The following is a 15,815-nucleotide window of genomic DNA, read 5'->3' on the forward strand; positions in this document are numbered from 1 at the left end:
TCTGGGCCGATCTGCGCCAAATTGACGAAGGATGTCAGAGGGCCTAACACAACTCACTGTCCCATATTTCATCAAAATCGGATCAAAAATGTGGCTTTTATGGGCCTAAGACCCTAAATCGGAGGATCGGTCTATATGGCTGCTATATCCAAATCTGGACCGATCTGGGCCAAATTGAAGGAGGATGTCGAAGGGTCTAACGGAATTCACCCTCCCGATTTTCGGCAAAATCGGACAATAAATGCGCCTTTTATGTGCGCTAGACCTTAAATCGAGAGATCGGTCTATATGGCAGCTATATCCAACTCTGTACCGATCTGGTCCAAATTGACGAAGAATTTCGAAGAGCCTAACACAATTCACTGTCTTAAATTTCAGCAAAATCGGAGAATAAATGTGGTTTTTATGGGCCTAAGACCCTAAATCGGCGGATCGGTCTATATGGGGGCTATATGAAGATATAGTCCGATATTGCCATCTTCGAACTTAACCTGCTTATGGGCAAAAAAAGAATCTGTGCAAAGGTTAAGCTCAATGTCACTATTTTTAAAGACTGCAGCGTGATTTCAACAGACAGACGGACGGACATGTCTAGATCTTCTTAGGTGGGTATAAAAAATTGAGAAAAAACCCTCAAAAATTTTTAAAGGTAAAAATATTTACGTTTCTTTTGTGTACGAAATCAAAAAGACTGAGAAAAATGTCTTAAAAATTTTTTGTTCTATTGGGTTGCCCAAAAAGTAATTGCGGATTTTTTAAAAGAAAGTAAATGCATTTTTAATAAAACTTAGAATGAACTTTAATCGAATATACTTTTTTTACACTTTTTTTCTAAAGAAAGCTAAAAGTAACAGCTGATAACTGACAGAAGAAAGAATGCCATTACAGAGTCACAAGCTGTGGAAAAAATTGTCAACGCCGCAAAATTGTCAAAATCCGCAATTACTTTTTGGGAACCCTTTTTTTTTTTTTTTTTTTTTTTGGGGGGGGGGGGGTGGTTTTTAGTAAAATTTCTTAACTTATAATTATGGTCTAGCAAACATAAATTACTATTAAAATAGGTTAAATCCTTACACTTTGTTCTTTTTTTGTTAAATGTCTTAAAAAAAGAAATATCTCGTAACATCTTGGCCAACGAGCTGCTTATATTTTACCCACAAAAGTGTTAATTTGACACTCTTTTTTAATTCAAACAGAAGATAATTTTGCCAAGAATGGCAAAAAATCCTACCAAACATATCCCCTTTGGTGCATTATCACAGCCTTTTAATAATTGCCGCTGCTCTTAGGACCCCTCATTAATTTGTTGATGTCTGCTTTCAGTTTGATTAACATAATTAGGTCAATTATATCTTTTTGTAGCCTGCAATTAGTGTGTACAAAACATTTTTGTGCTTCTCTCAAATGTTCATTGCCCCCAAACAATGCTGTAACATTTTTTCAACTTTAACTTTTAGGGAGAAAAAAAAACCCCAGAAATCCTTTTGCAAAGCGTCAATCCTTTCTTCTGGCATTTCTCAAAAGACCATCCCCAAAAAACGGAAACGCCAAGAAATGTCAAAATGAAAACAAATCTTAATTAGCTCAAGGGGTAAACAGAAAGTGGAAGGCAAAAGACAAAATCTCCACCACCTCCACAACAAAATGAATGGGAGTGGGAGGGGAAGGGCAAAAAGAAATAGGAAAAGTTAAAGCTGGAATGAAGACGTTGTCGACATCTTTTAAATAAATTATCCTCCAACATTTTTGCTCTGCTGCAATACAAATGCTAGGTTAACTGTCTACTTTCTGTGCTAGTTTCGCTGTATGCCATGGCAAGAGTAATTAAAAACATATTAGCCCAGAAAAACAAAGCGAAAACAAAAATTACAGTGAAAAGGCGTCTTGAGCCAGTGATAACGTAAAATGACGCCAATAACATTGATAGCAATGACCAAAATCGGCTGGGACTATCAGCGGGAAAAGGCTTTAAGTGAAGGTTCGGTTTAAGTGGCAGTCTGCCATCAGACTCACTTAGGCGTTTTCGTCCATTGTGATACCACAGCAATAGAAGAAGGAAGATGCCTTCTAGTTCCTACCGTTGAACCATACAGATCGGTTTAAAAAGCCCAACAACTTGCGAATGTTCACCTCAGCTAAATCAGACAGTTTCTCAAAGAATTGAGAACCTTAAGTGGAACTCCTTCTGACTGCTAGTGCGGGACACACACACAGAAGGTGTTCTATAGTCTCTTCTTCTTCGATGTCCTCATAGCTTCTGCAAAAGTCGTTGCTGGCAACCTTTAGTCTGTCAGCATGTTTTCCGATTAGACAGTGACCTGTCATGACGAAGACAATGATCGAGACGTGTGTTCTAGCAAATGACAGCAAAGCAGTAGACTTCTTCAAGTCTAGATGAGGCCACATAGTTTTGGAATGCATACAGCCCCCTCATGTCATGACGAACACAATGGCTGAGACGTCTGTTCTAGCCAATGACAGCAAAGCGGTAGACCTCTTCAAGTCTAGATTAGGCCGCATAGTTTTGGAATGCTCACAGTTCTCACTTTGTGACCATCTATTCTTCGTTGTCCTTGGGGCGTGGTCCTGAAAACTTAGCTTACGTTTTGCTAGAGGCATACCCACAGATTCCTGTATCCCTGGAATGTGTAGGGTAGTTCCTTGTCTCGCAAGCTCATCCGATTTACAATTTCCTGGGATATCTTTGTGGTCCGGTACCTAGAACAGGTGAATTTTGAACTGTTCAGCCATCTCGTTGAGAGATCTGCGACAGTCGAGGGCGATTTTTGTGTTCAGAAATACCAGGGATTTGTCCAGAGTTCCGTTCAGACTTCCAACAACTGTGTCAAGTACGGTTCAAATCGGTCTATAACCTGATATAGCTCCCATAACAACTGATCTCCCGATTTGATTTCTTAAGCCCCTGGAAACCACAATTTTTGTCCGATTTGGCTTAAATTTGGCACATTAAACTCCATTGAAACTTTCAACAACTTTGCCAAGTACGGTGAAAATCGGTGTATAACTTGATATAGCTCCCATATAAACCGATCTCCCAATGTGACTTCCTGAAAACCCCTGGAAGCCAAAATTTTTCTCCAATTGGCTGAAATTTGGCACATAAAGTTCCATTGCGACTTCCAACAAGTGTGCCAAGTACTGTCCAAATCGGTCTACAACCTGATATAACTCCTATTGAAACCGATCTCCCCATTTAAATTCTTAAGCCCCTGGAAGACGCAATTTTTGTCCGATTTGGTTAAAAATTGTCACGTAACGTTCCGCTTGGACATCCAACATCCATGACAAGTATGATCCGAAACGGTCTATAAACAGATTTAGCCCCCATATGAACCGATCTCCCGATTTGACTTCTAGAGCCCCTTGTTCTTGTCACAATTTTTGTCCGATTTGGCTTAAATTTGGCACATAAAATTCCGTTAAGACTTCCAACAATTGTGCCAGGTACGGTCCAAATCGGTCCAAAACCTGATAAAGCTTCCATATAATCCAATATCCCAAATTGACTTTTTTAGTCCTTACAAGCCGCATTTTTTGTCCGATTTGGCTGAAATTTTTGTATGCGGTGTTCTGTTATGACTTCCAACAACATTGCCTAGTACGGTCTAAATCGGTCTATAACCTGATACAGCCCCCATATAAACCTACCTTCCGATTTGATTTCTGGAGCCCCTGGAAGTCACAATTTTTGTCCGATATGGCTAAAATTTGGCACGAGGTGTTCTGTTATGACTACCAAGACCTGTACCAAGTACGGTCCAAATCGGTCTATAACCTGATATAGCTCATATCTAAATCGAGCTCCCGATTTGATTCCTTAGCATCTACTATCCTCGGATTCAGGCTCCATTTCGAGCCTACGGTCCATTTACATAGTACCCATCATCTGTGAGCCCTCTATCTACGATCCTGAATGTGACACTTCCAATTCAGTTTCCTGTCCAAGATCACACCTGTATATTTGCCCTTGTCAGATATTGAAATCGCTTTTTTGAGGGAACGTTGTGCGTTAAATTGGCTCACCTTTCGGTCTTCTCTGTGTAAACATTGAGACCTCTGGGTCTAGCCCAATCATATGCCATATGCAAGACCCTTTAGGCCCTTCTGGATAGCAGCTTCGGATCCTTGCCCCTTAGAAGTATTTATAGTAACACCACACCACCTCGCGTATTCCTTGATCTTGATCTCCGCCTGCAGGACCGCATTACGGTCAGGCAGTCGCAAACAGATCTAAGTCCCTGTATTCTGTATGTAGACCCCAGGCCCACTATGTCCTTTAGCTTTGATCCATCGGTGTGGCTTGATCTTCCGAATGGCAATATCAGAGTTCCTTTAATCCAGAACTGTGCCGCTGGCAGTAGTGCCTCAGACCCGTCCTCAAATGTAGCACAGTGGGAGGAATTCGAAAAAAAGCTAGAAAAAAAGATACCGTCTGAGAACGGTGTTGCGATATTGTGTGCAAAATTTTAAGGCCCTAAGTTGTCCGGCGCCTTTTGGCAGGCCCCTAAAGTTGGTCACCTTGATATTTCGAGAAATTGTTTGGGGTGCCAAATCTTCATTTGTGGTCCTATTTTCAAAATTCTCGATAATGCCACCGTAGCGCAGAGGTCATCATGTCCGCCTGAACGCTGAACGCCTGGGTTCGAATCCTGGCGAGACCATCAGAAAAAAAATGTCAGCGGTGGTTTTCCCCTCATAATGCTGGCAACATTTGTGAGGTACTATGCCATGTAAAACTTCTCTCCAAAGAGGTGTCGCACTGCGGCACGCCGTTCGGATTTTGCTATAGAAAGAAGGCCCCTTACCATTAGGCAAAAGGGCGGTTTCGACTGACTTTAGCTCATCCTTACTTGCTTAGTTTCTGCCTTTGAAGAGAAACTGAGCCACGATTTTAACAAATTCGATACAGGTTGGGGGGTATATAAGATTCCGCTCAGTCAAACTTAGCAATCTTTTACTTGTTTCAATTTCAATTAAAGTTTGCAGCTTTAATCAGCTGCTGCTTGTTTTAGGTTTAGTTGGTGATATGCTTTTAATATGCTTCCAAATAAATATTCTGTATATCTACAATGGCTACAATTTTTCATTTAAATCAAAAGTATTATTACACTGACTTTTGCAAATAAATTAGTTTTTGAATTATGTTCCCTTAACTCACTCTGTATGTTTTCTCTCTCTTTCTCTTTTTTTCTCTCCCAATTCTTTTCTCATTTCATGCGTTTGCTGTTATTCACAAACAATTTAATTTATTAATGTACAATAACATCCAACAACAACAACAACAACAACACTGGATACCAACAACTGCCGCATCGACAACTTTTACATGAATTGCTGTTATGATTGTGGCGCTTTATTTCGTTGGCATTTCACGCGAATCCTGCCTGGCTTCAATCGTCGTTCGATTATTTGTGTGCTTGCGTCTGAATGGAATTCTGTCGCTGTCGCTGTCGCTGCCGCTGCGCCTGCGATGCTGCCATTGTCTCTGCCTTTGGATGCTATTTGGATTTATACTCGATTTGTTTATATCATAATGGTGCTCTCTGGATATTTGTTACTTCATGTGTGTGTGTGGCTGTGCGTCTGCATATTTGCCTTGCTGTGTGTCTGCGAACTCAAACATTGAAACGATGCGAAATAATGCCAACCAAACGACCAATAACAAAATTACCAACAACATCAAACTCCAATCAACATTTTCTCCAATTTTCTTCATTCTCAATCTGTTGTTGTTATTGCTGGCGTTGGTGTTGGTTTTTGGCTATGCCGAAAAACACACTCACATCAACAGAATGGAGGCGCCAAAGATGGCTTGGATATGAATATTGGCCCCGCATGGCAAAAAGGTTACACTGGCAAGGGTGTGGTTGTCTCAATATTGGACGATGGCATACAGAAAAATCATCCTGACCTTGCACAAAACTATGTAAGTATTTTCAAATGAATTTTCAATATATTTATCGTCTTGGGGCATGATGGCTATGGTGGGGGTTTGTGATTGTAGTGTTGAAAACGCGAGATGAGAACAGCGAAACTTAATTTTCGCTGTATTTAATCGAAAGTTTGTACACTTGTCAAAATTATAATCAAAAAAATTTGGTATAGAAAATAAAATAATAGCCTAATGTGTATTAAAACCATAACTTGGAACAACAATTTAGAAAAATTAAAAAAAAAATTAAATTTTAAAAATTTAGGCAAAAATATCAAAATCTGGAAACTGTAAGAATTAAAAAAAAATCGTGTAAAAATAAAAAAAATAAAAATAATTTTTAGCATGTTCGCGGTATATTTGATATATGTAAGTACGGCCTACCAATGTATGGCCCTCTAAGCCTCCACACCTAGTATGCCGATGAGTTATTCAAACCAAATGACGAAACGCATCCCATAGTGGTTGGTGTGTGTTGTGATCTCAGTCTTTCCTTTTCCATTGCAAAAATCTCCGATCATTAAGCTCGTCTCGAAAGATAAACAAATTGTAAAATTATGATCATAATTAAAAAATACTGCTGGGACTCGAACCCACAACATTCGAACTTGTCATCTGATGATTGCTAGGGCGCTCATAAATATCAACTGGAGCGCTCCTAAACATCAATATGGATAGATTACTCAGAAAGCTATTGTGATACCCTACCGAGAAAAGAAGTGCAGGTATGAAAGTGAAAAGGGGTGTGTCCCCAGGTCGGACTGAGGACAATAAGGATTAAGTGCCTTTCCAGCACACCCACATATACACTAGAGTGGGTCAAATTGTTAGAGTTAAAACACATTCACCAAGCGGTTGTCAAAATTGTAATCAACTACAAATTCTAAGAAAATTTTTCTCTAAAAATCATGGGTCTACAAAATCAGGCTTTTAGGTTTTAACGACAAACTCTTGTTTTTGGTTCATTTTAATCAAACTTCCTATTTTATCGTAGAAAACCGGAAGCGTGATTTTTATTTTAGATTATTTTGAAAGATTGAAATAATGACAACCCCAAAAATATTACCCACCTTAATGTTCAAGCTCATTTAAGTGTTCGCACTTTGCATGACTGCGTTTAGAATCTCATTGTATCTCCTGTCGGAATAATCCCTTTTCTCTAAATTTTTGAGTTCACCCAGTTCGGAGTACAGCCGCCCCCTAAGATCGAAAGACTGTGCCCTGTAGATATCAACAAAGCAAGTAATTGATCGTGTCCTCATAGTCATTCTCCATCTGAAGGCTTCTACAGAAAAATTTGCGGGGCATCTAAGTGTACAGCCCTATAAAGGCTCCCATCAAGTGCCTTGTAACTTTTTATCGAAAGACTGCAACGCATTCTTCTTCCTTTTGTATTCCAGTGAGAATTGGAGGTCCGCCATCCTTGTACGGATTCCCACCTCGCCATGGATTTTGCCTGATCATCCTCATAACATAGCTAGGAAAATGAGACGAATGCAAGACTGGCGACTGGAACATTTTGAGGCATATTCTTCCGACTTCTCATTTCCCGAATTTATATCGAAATCCTGTACGCGAGAACATCAGAAAAATGTTCATCGGCGGAAATCTCTTCGCAATGCTAGCGACATTTGTGAGTTACTAAGCCATGTAAAAACTTCTGTCCAAAGAAGTGTCGCACTGCGACACGCCGTTCGGCCCCTTTTTATTAAACTTAGAACTTGAATCGGTCAGCACTCATTGATATGTGAGAAGTTTGTTCCTATTCCTTAATGAACTGCAGAATAACAAGAGGACTAAATATCTAGAGGGAATCAAGACGTGGAAAGAAATGTTGACCCATTATCTCGTGTCTTTCCTTTGAATGGCGGGGTCAGTGACAGATAAGGTGCTGTAACCGCTCCTTATCGCCATGACACAATCTGCAAAAGTCAATCCCCGCATGTGTAGAACGCGATATCAAAGACCTGAAATTTTAGTGACCTACCTGCAATTCGAAGCAATTGTTCCTCAGCCCCATGATAAGCATCGTCCTGTACCGCGAAATACTCGACCACAGGGTCTTTGCCACTCTGCAATCCACATCACGAATATTAATCGTGTGGTCATCGTAGACGAAACCCACCCTACCAAGAAGCTCGCACCAATCAGTGATCCATTTTGGGCCAGCTGGTCGGCCGCTTCATCCTTCACTACTCCTTGATGGCTCGGGACCCATCAGAGTTTGATAGCCTTTCCCTTGTTTGGAAGAAGTTCTTTCGTTGCATCTTCTGCGCAGTCTCCACTTTATATGGTCTGACGCCAGAGCCTTTACTGCCATCTGACTGTAAATAAGGGGAAAATTTTTAGCGGAATCCATGGTGCTAGGTTCCTAGATCCACGGTCCTTGCCAGTGACTGGATCCCTCGGCACTAGTTCATCAACATACCTATATCAGTGCTTCTTATCCCAGCAAACTCTTACGTCTTTCTCCGGTTGACAGTAGGCCAGTAGTTCTAGTAATTCGTCAATCCGGTCTATGGGCTACCAGAAAGACATCGCACTCTTTCGACAGTTCCAATGACGTACGAAATAACCCAAAATACCATTTACGGCATCATCTTGTGCCATCTGTAGACCGAGCTCTCATCGAACACAATCCTCTCTTTCGGGAAAGCGAATCTTGAGAATTCTATTTTAATTCAGACTGTGTAATCAAAGATCTTACCCCGTCTTCTCTTCGCATCTTTTTTTTATCCAGAATGGGTTTAAGAAAGACCCATGTCGTTCTTCCTCGTCCTAAGCGCATTCTTATCAGTACAGTTCCAACTTGAGACCTCCGCCGGTCACATATTCAGCATTGCTTCCATACCTGCCTGTAGACTTCAACGCTTCCGTGATACCAACGCAGGCCAGCCCTTGATTCTCCCAAATCCATTCTCCCAAACCCAGTCTTCCATCATACCAGTGATTCATTTGTTAGCAGCGGTCTCACAATGGCCACGTACATCTACTAAATCCTCTACGGGCTAACTTCCCACTTCCCACCGAACGAAAAACTCACATTTCTTGTCGGACTTTTCTTTTCCAGGATAATCAAAATCGGTAACTAGTTAGGCTCACGTATATAACTATTGGGTTGCCCAAAAAGTAATTGCGGATTTTTTAATAGAAAGTAAACGCATTTTTAATAAAACTTAGAATGAACTTTAATCAAATATACTTTTTTACACTTTTTTTCTAAAGCAAGCTTAAAGTAACAGCTGATAACTGACAGAAGAAAGAATGCAATTACAGAGTCACAAGCTGTGAAAAAAATTGTCAACGCCGACTATATGAAAAATCCGCAATTACTTTTTGGGCAACCCAATAGGTCCAAAATCCAATATCTTAAATCTTCGAGTGTAACGCACCAGCTAGGTCTTCTTTTGATTTGTCCTCAACTTCTTTCTCGTGACCATCTCGATAGGCTCCACCGTGACCATCATCTTGCAGAACTTCTACAAAAGTATCTTCGAGATAAGCAGATCGACACACGTCCGCATATGCGGTTAATTTGCGTCATTTTTGCTGCGATTCAGTAGGACTTCCTTTATCATCACGAAGTTCCAGAGAATCTGCTAGAACACCCTTTTTTGAGTGCTTTCCATTGTCATGAGGGGTCTGTCTACACTATTTTCCAGGTTTGTGTTGATAATTCTGCCGCATAATGCGTATTCAGTATTCGTTTCTCCCGGCCATGGCGTGGACCATCGAATTTATGCCCACCTTATTATATATATCCTCTCGTTTTTTTTTTTGAAAAAGACGCCTTGGCCTACTCTTTCAAACCGAGAGACGTCTCTAACTCATCTATCACTACGTGAAGGGACGTCTTCATCAGTCTATCCTTAATGAATGTGAATAGAGCCTAGTTGTATTGATGTTTTCCTATTTGCCTCGTTATTAATTAGCAACATTATATGATTTTCCCACTCTAACAATGTCACTAGAAGACCCCAAAAACCACCCGTATTTATGTTGCAATATAAACCATTACACAATCGCCTTGGCTTAAAATAGCTCCTATCCCACATTGGTAAGAGTATCTGTGAGAGAACAATGTAACAAAAATACCCACAGAGCCGTAAGCATAAATACCATAAGTATGGCAAACAACTTGAGGAATTTTTTGTCATCCTTCAAACTGTGTATTCTAGTGTGCCAGTTGAGTTTAGAATTTGCCACAAACTTGTAATGTAATCGCATCAAGTAACCAAAAGCAAGCAAAAAAAAAGGAAACATATTCGAGAGAAGAACTCTAAAAATAACTGTATGAAAATGTCTTATAATGCCCTGCTTTGTTGCTGCAAAGACCAATAATGCTCACTATTCTCAAGACACTATTTGAGATATTTTCATTTTTCATTGTAAACAATGGCATTTTTTCATTGTAAACACTCGACCTTCCTATGGGCTTTGGGTAATAACAGGAGCTATAAAAAAAACCCCCCATTGCAAACTGTCTATACTTATGTTTCTTGTTTGTCTTCTACTCTACCTTCATTGCTTTTCTCACACAGAGGCTTGTGTATCCTTAGAACTGTGAACACAAAAGATGTACGACAATTTAAGTACAAACAATTTTATTGACACAAATCACATGCACAGGCATTCGCTCACTCACACACTCACTCACTCTCCCTCTTTGGTGTACACAACCGAGGACTTTGAGGGCTAAGAACTTTGTTTACCATATAACGAGTCTAAAACCATTGCTGAATTACACTTGACAATAACAGCTATTCCCACGTGAGCTCACAAATATTGTCGCAATGTACGAGTATCTGTTTTGGTATTCATTTACGTTTTATTTTCATTTTTATTTTATTTATTTTTTTTTTTTTTTTTTTTTGCTAAAAGTAAATGCCCCAGGGTACACTTTTTTGAGATGGCCCTGAATGATGAATGTTTTTTGCCATTTTATCCATACATGTCGCATTCTTTTATTTTTGAATTAGCTGTGGAAAGTGGGCAGTGATATGATGGTTGTAGTTTTTGCGGTCTAACGGAACAGAATGAGAGAAAAAGTTTAAGGGGAGTAAAAAACACATGACATTAATTTTTAATGCCAAGTAAATATTTTTTGCCCGGAAAACAAAAGAATAGTAAAAACGGACTCCCCCAACATTGATGGCCCACGCAAACATAAAAACGACCATGATTTGCTGATCTGCAACTGGCAAATATAGGCAAATATAACCGCCTTACAGGAGGTGCAATGGACCGAGAAGGTGGGATGGACCGAGAAGGTGGGATGGACCGATAAGGTGGGATGGACCGAGAAGGTGGGATGGACCGATAAGGTGGGATGGACCGAGAAGGTGGGATGGTCCGAGAAGGTGGGATGGACCGATAAGGTGGGATGGACCGAGAAGGTGGGATGGACCGAGAAGATGGGATGGACCGAGAAGGTGGGATGGACCGAGAAGGGTGTGTAACACCATCACCAAACGGTGATGCACTATGCTATATCTGCCATAACACGAGGCATGAATTTCGCTGTGGATTTGTGTTTAGTCGTTGACTGAATCACTTTGTCTCCAGCTTTACTCTGGCGTAAGAGAGGCTAGCCACTATCCTCTTAAAAGCCAAATTTTCAACATCAGCCTCGATTGTTCCCAAGCCCCTACAAAAGGCAAAGACGGGCAGTATGTTTTCTATTTGCGCACAGAGAGAGAGAGAGAGAGAGAACACGGCAGCTGCCCTGCCCATGATTTTAAAATCGTTTTGGGCGATTTTAATGCCGGCCGATAAGGGATTATTATGAGCACCACACAGGCTGGAACTTTGAGCTCCGACTTGTGTGGTGCCCATCGTTATCACGGGAAGCTTAGCTGAAAGCTACCGGGCGCATCCACAGATTGCGGATGGTGGAAAGCTTCGTTTTTATGCGGAGTAGCTGCAGATGCGGCCGTCAGGTGGTGAGGAGTCAGGTGGCACTGGCTCTTAATTAAATACTGACTGCCAATGATACTCGAGATGGCAAGGCTAGCTATTGGCGCCTTCAAATAACCAATGACCAAAATCAGCGTCTGTTGCCAGGGGATTTTGGAGCAAACGGCTCGCCAGAACGAGGGATACGTGTGCAATCCCACAAAACCCATGCGGTTGGGACGCTGGGCCAGTAACCCTCCCCCTGAAAACTATGAGAACTACTATGAGAAACAAAGGAATAGTAAAAACGGACCCTCCCCCACCAACGTTGACAACCCACGCAAATGAAACAAGATATGGTCCGGTTCGGACCACAATTAAATTATATGTTGGAGACCTGTGTAAAATTTCAGCCAATTCGTATAAGAATTGCGCCCATTGGGGCTCACGAAGTAAAATAGAGAGAACGATTTATATGGGAGCTGTATCGGGCTATAGACCGATTCGGACCATAATAAACACTTTTGTTGATGGTCATGAGAGTATCCGTTGTACAAAATTTCAGGCATATCGGATAATAATTGCGACCTCTAGGGGTCAAGAAGTCAAGATCCCAGATCGGTTTATATGGCAGCTATATCAAGTTATGAACCGATTTGAACCATCTTTGGCACTGTTGTTGGATATCATAACGAAATACTTCGTTCAAATCGGATAAGAATTGTGCCCTCTAGAGGCTCAAGAAGTCAAGACCCAAGATCGGTTTATATGGCAGCTATATCAGGTTATGGACCTATTTAAACCATACTTGGCATAGTTGTTGCATATCATAACAAAACACGTCGTGCAAAATTTCAATCTAATCGGGTAAGAATTGCGCACGCTAGAGGCTCAAGAAGTCAAGACCCAAGATCGGTTTATATGGCAGCTATATCAAAACATGGACCGATATGGCCCATTTACAATACCAACCGACCTACACTAATAAGAAGTATTTGTGCAAAATTTCAAGCGGCTAGCTCTACTCCTTTGGAAGTTAGCGTGCTTTCGACAGACAGACGGACGGACGGACAGACGGACGGACATGGCTAGATCGACATAAAATGTCACGACGATCAAGAATATATATACTTTATGGGGTCTCAGACGAATATTTCGAGTAGTTACAAACAGAATGACTGGAGGGTATAAAAAGGACCATGATTTGCGGATCTGCACCTGGAATGTCCACACTCTTTATAGAGAAGGTGCAGTACACGCGTTGACAGATATACTAGAGAAGTACAAGGCAGATATTACCGTCTTACAGGAAGTGCGATGGGCGTGGCGTCACTACAACACCAAACGGTGACGAACTGTACTCAAGCTGCCATAACACGAGGCATGAATTTGGCTGTGGATTGTGAAACACCTTGTCTCCAGCTTTACTCCGGTGGATGAGAGGCTAGCCACAATCCGCATAAAAGCCAAATTTTCAACATCAGCCTTAATTGTGCCCATGCCCCGACGGAAGACAAAGACGAACAGATCAAGGATATTTTCTACGAGCGCCTAGAGAGAGAATATGACCGCTGCCCCGCCCATGATATTAAAATTGTTCTGGGAGATTTTAACGCGAAGATAGGGAAGAAAGAAATTTTTTGGTCCAACAGTCGGAATGTTTAGACTCCACGAGATAACGTCCAGTAATGGGTTGAGGCTGATAGATTTCGCCGCGGCAAAAAACGTGGTAGTTAGTAGCACCAGATTTCAACATAAAAATATTCACAAAGCCACATGGCTGTCACCCGATCAAAAGGCATCAGAAGGCATTTATCCAGCGTGTTAAATATACGATCGATCCGGGGAGCGAATATAGATTCGGGTCATTGCCTAGTTGCAGCAAAGGTTCGCACCCGTTTGAACATGGCGAGGAAAGTACGATCTGAGACTGCACGGAAACTGGCCATTGAAAAGCTGCAAACATAACAAAAGGCCGCTGCATGCTTCACTCGACTGACCCAACTGATTGATGAAAGCACTCCTTGTTCCGATGATATAATGGCGCAGTGGCAAACTATTGCCCACTCCATGGAAAATACCGCGAAATCCGTATTTGGGTACTGGAAGCCTCCTCCAAGAAACCCATGGTACGACCAAGAGTGTCGAGATGCTACTGAAGCCAAAAATGCGGCATATAGAGCAACCCTGCAATCAGTAGCAACGCGCCAGATGATGGAGAGGTATCGGGGGAAAAAGAGGGACGAGAAACGTCTATTCCGCACAAAGAAAAAGGAAATGGAAAGACGTGAGTGTGAGCGAATTGAGATGTACAGGAGTCAAAATGAAGTCCGAAAGTTTTACTAAAGAATAAAACATCAAACCGATGGCTTTGGTGCAGGCACATCATTCTGCCGAGTCAAAGAAGGAAGGCTGGTAACTGCTGCAGATAGTGTGCTTGGGATATAGAAAGAACATTTTTTCCCAGCTGATAATGTCCGACGACGCACCGTGGGATGGAAAAAAGAAATAGTGGAAATAAGTGTGCCATTTTTGAACGTATAAAAATATCATCACGAAACCTAAGGTGATTATAGCTGAGACGTAAGTTAGTTGACATACGGAATTTCAGGGCCTTTGAAGGACGGGGGCCCATTATTTGGCCTTGAAAGTTGGGCACCTCGGCCCTACAAAATTTTGTTTGGGCTGCCAAAAGCGCATTTTAGGTCCGATTCTAGAAATTTTTTGTTTGTCGGAAAGTGCTCAATATTGGGATATTTTCCAAAGCGTTCAAGAAATTCGATTAAAAACTATTTTTTTTATACCCTCCACCATAGGATGGGAGTAATTTCGTCATTCTGCTTGTAACCCCTCGAAACATTTGTCTAAGACCCCTTAAAGTTCATATATTCTTAATCGTCATGACATTTAAAGTCGATCGAGCTATATCCATACGTCAGTCCGTCCGCTTTGAACTTTTGGATTGTAAATGGGTCATATCGTTCCATGTTATGATTTAGCTGCCATATAAACCGATATTGGATCTTGACTTCTTGAGCCACTAGAAAGCGAAATTCTCATCCGATTTGGCTGAAATTTTGCATGAGGTATTTTGTTATGGCTTCCAACAACTGTGCTAGATATAGTTCAAATCGCTCCATAACCTGATATAACTCTCATATAAACCGATCTGAGGTCTTGACTTCTTGAGCCTCTAGAGGGCGCAACTATTATCCGATTTGGCTGAAATTTTGCATGACTTGTATGGTCCAAATCGGTCCATAACCTGATATAGCTGCTATATATACCGATCAAGAATCTTGATTTCTTAAGCCACTAGTTGGGACAATTCTTATCTGATTTGGCAAAAAATTTGGATCTTGACTTCTTGAGCCACTATAGAGCGAAATTCTCTTCCGATTTAGCTGAAATTTTGCATGAGGTATTTTGTTATGGCTTCCTACAACTGTGCTGGGTATAGTTGAAATCGATCCATAACCTGATATAACTGTCATATAGACCGATCTGGGGTCTTGACTTCTTGAGCCTCTAGAGGGCGCAACTATTATCCGATTTGGCTGAAATTTTGCATGGCTTGTTTCGTCATGACTTCCAACTACTGTGCTATATATGGTTCAAATCGGTCCATAACCTGATATAGCTGCTATATAAACCGATCTTGAATCTTGATATCTTAAGCCACTAGATGGCCCAATTCTTATCCGATTTGGCTGAAAATTTGAATGACGTGTTTTGTTATGACACCAAACAACTGTGCCAAATTTGATGTAGATCGGTCCATAACATGATATAGGGTTTTAGGCCCATAAAAGCCACATTTATTGTTCAATTTCGCCGAAATTTGTGACAGTGAGTTGTGTTAGGCCCTTCGACATCCTTCGGCAATTTGGCTCAGATCGGTCGAGATTTGGATATAGCTGCCATGTAAACCGATCCTCCGATCTAGGGTCTTAGGACCATAAAAGCC

The 15,815-nt window shown here is 41.2% G+C and overlaps 1 protein-coding gene across 5 annotated transcripts in view; it reads left to right on the forward strand.

The window, feature by feature from the left end:
- Window positions 1-15,815, forward strand: part of LOC106090602 (furin-like protease 2) — a 902,413-nt gene that overhangs the window by 715,079 nt on the left and 171,519 nt on the right. For all 5 annotated transcript variants that reach the window (XM_059366328.1, XM_059366325.1, XM_059366324.1 and 2 more), the window contains exon 6: window positions 5,813-5,947. In XM_059366328.1, coding sequence (XP_059222311.1) covers window positions 5,813-5,947 — 135 coding nt within the window. The remainder of the gene's footprint in view (window positions 1-5,812; window positions 5,948-15,815) is intronic.

Source organism: Stomoxys calcitrans, chromosome 4, assembly GCF_963082655.1.
Source record: "Stomoxys calcitrans chromosome 4, idStoCalc2.1, whole genome shotgun sequence".
Taxonomy (NCBI): Eukaryota; Metazoa; Arthropoda; class Insecta; order Diptera; family Muscidae; genus Stomoxys; species Stomoxys calcitrans.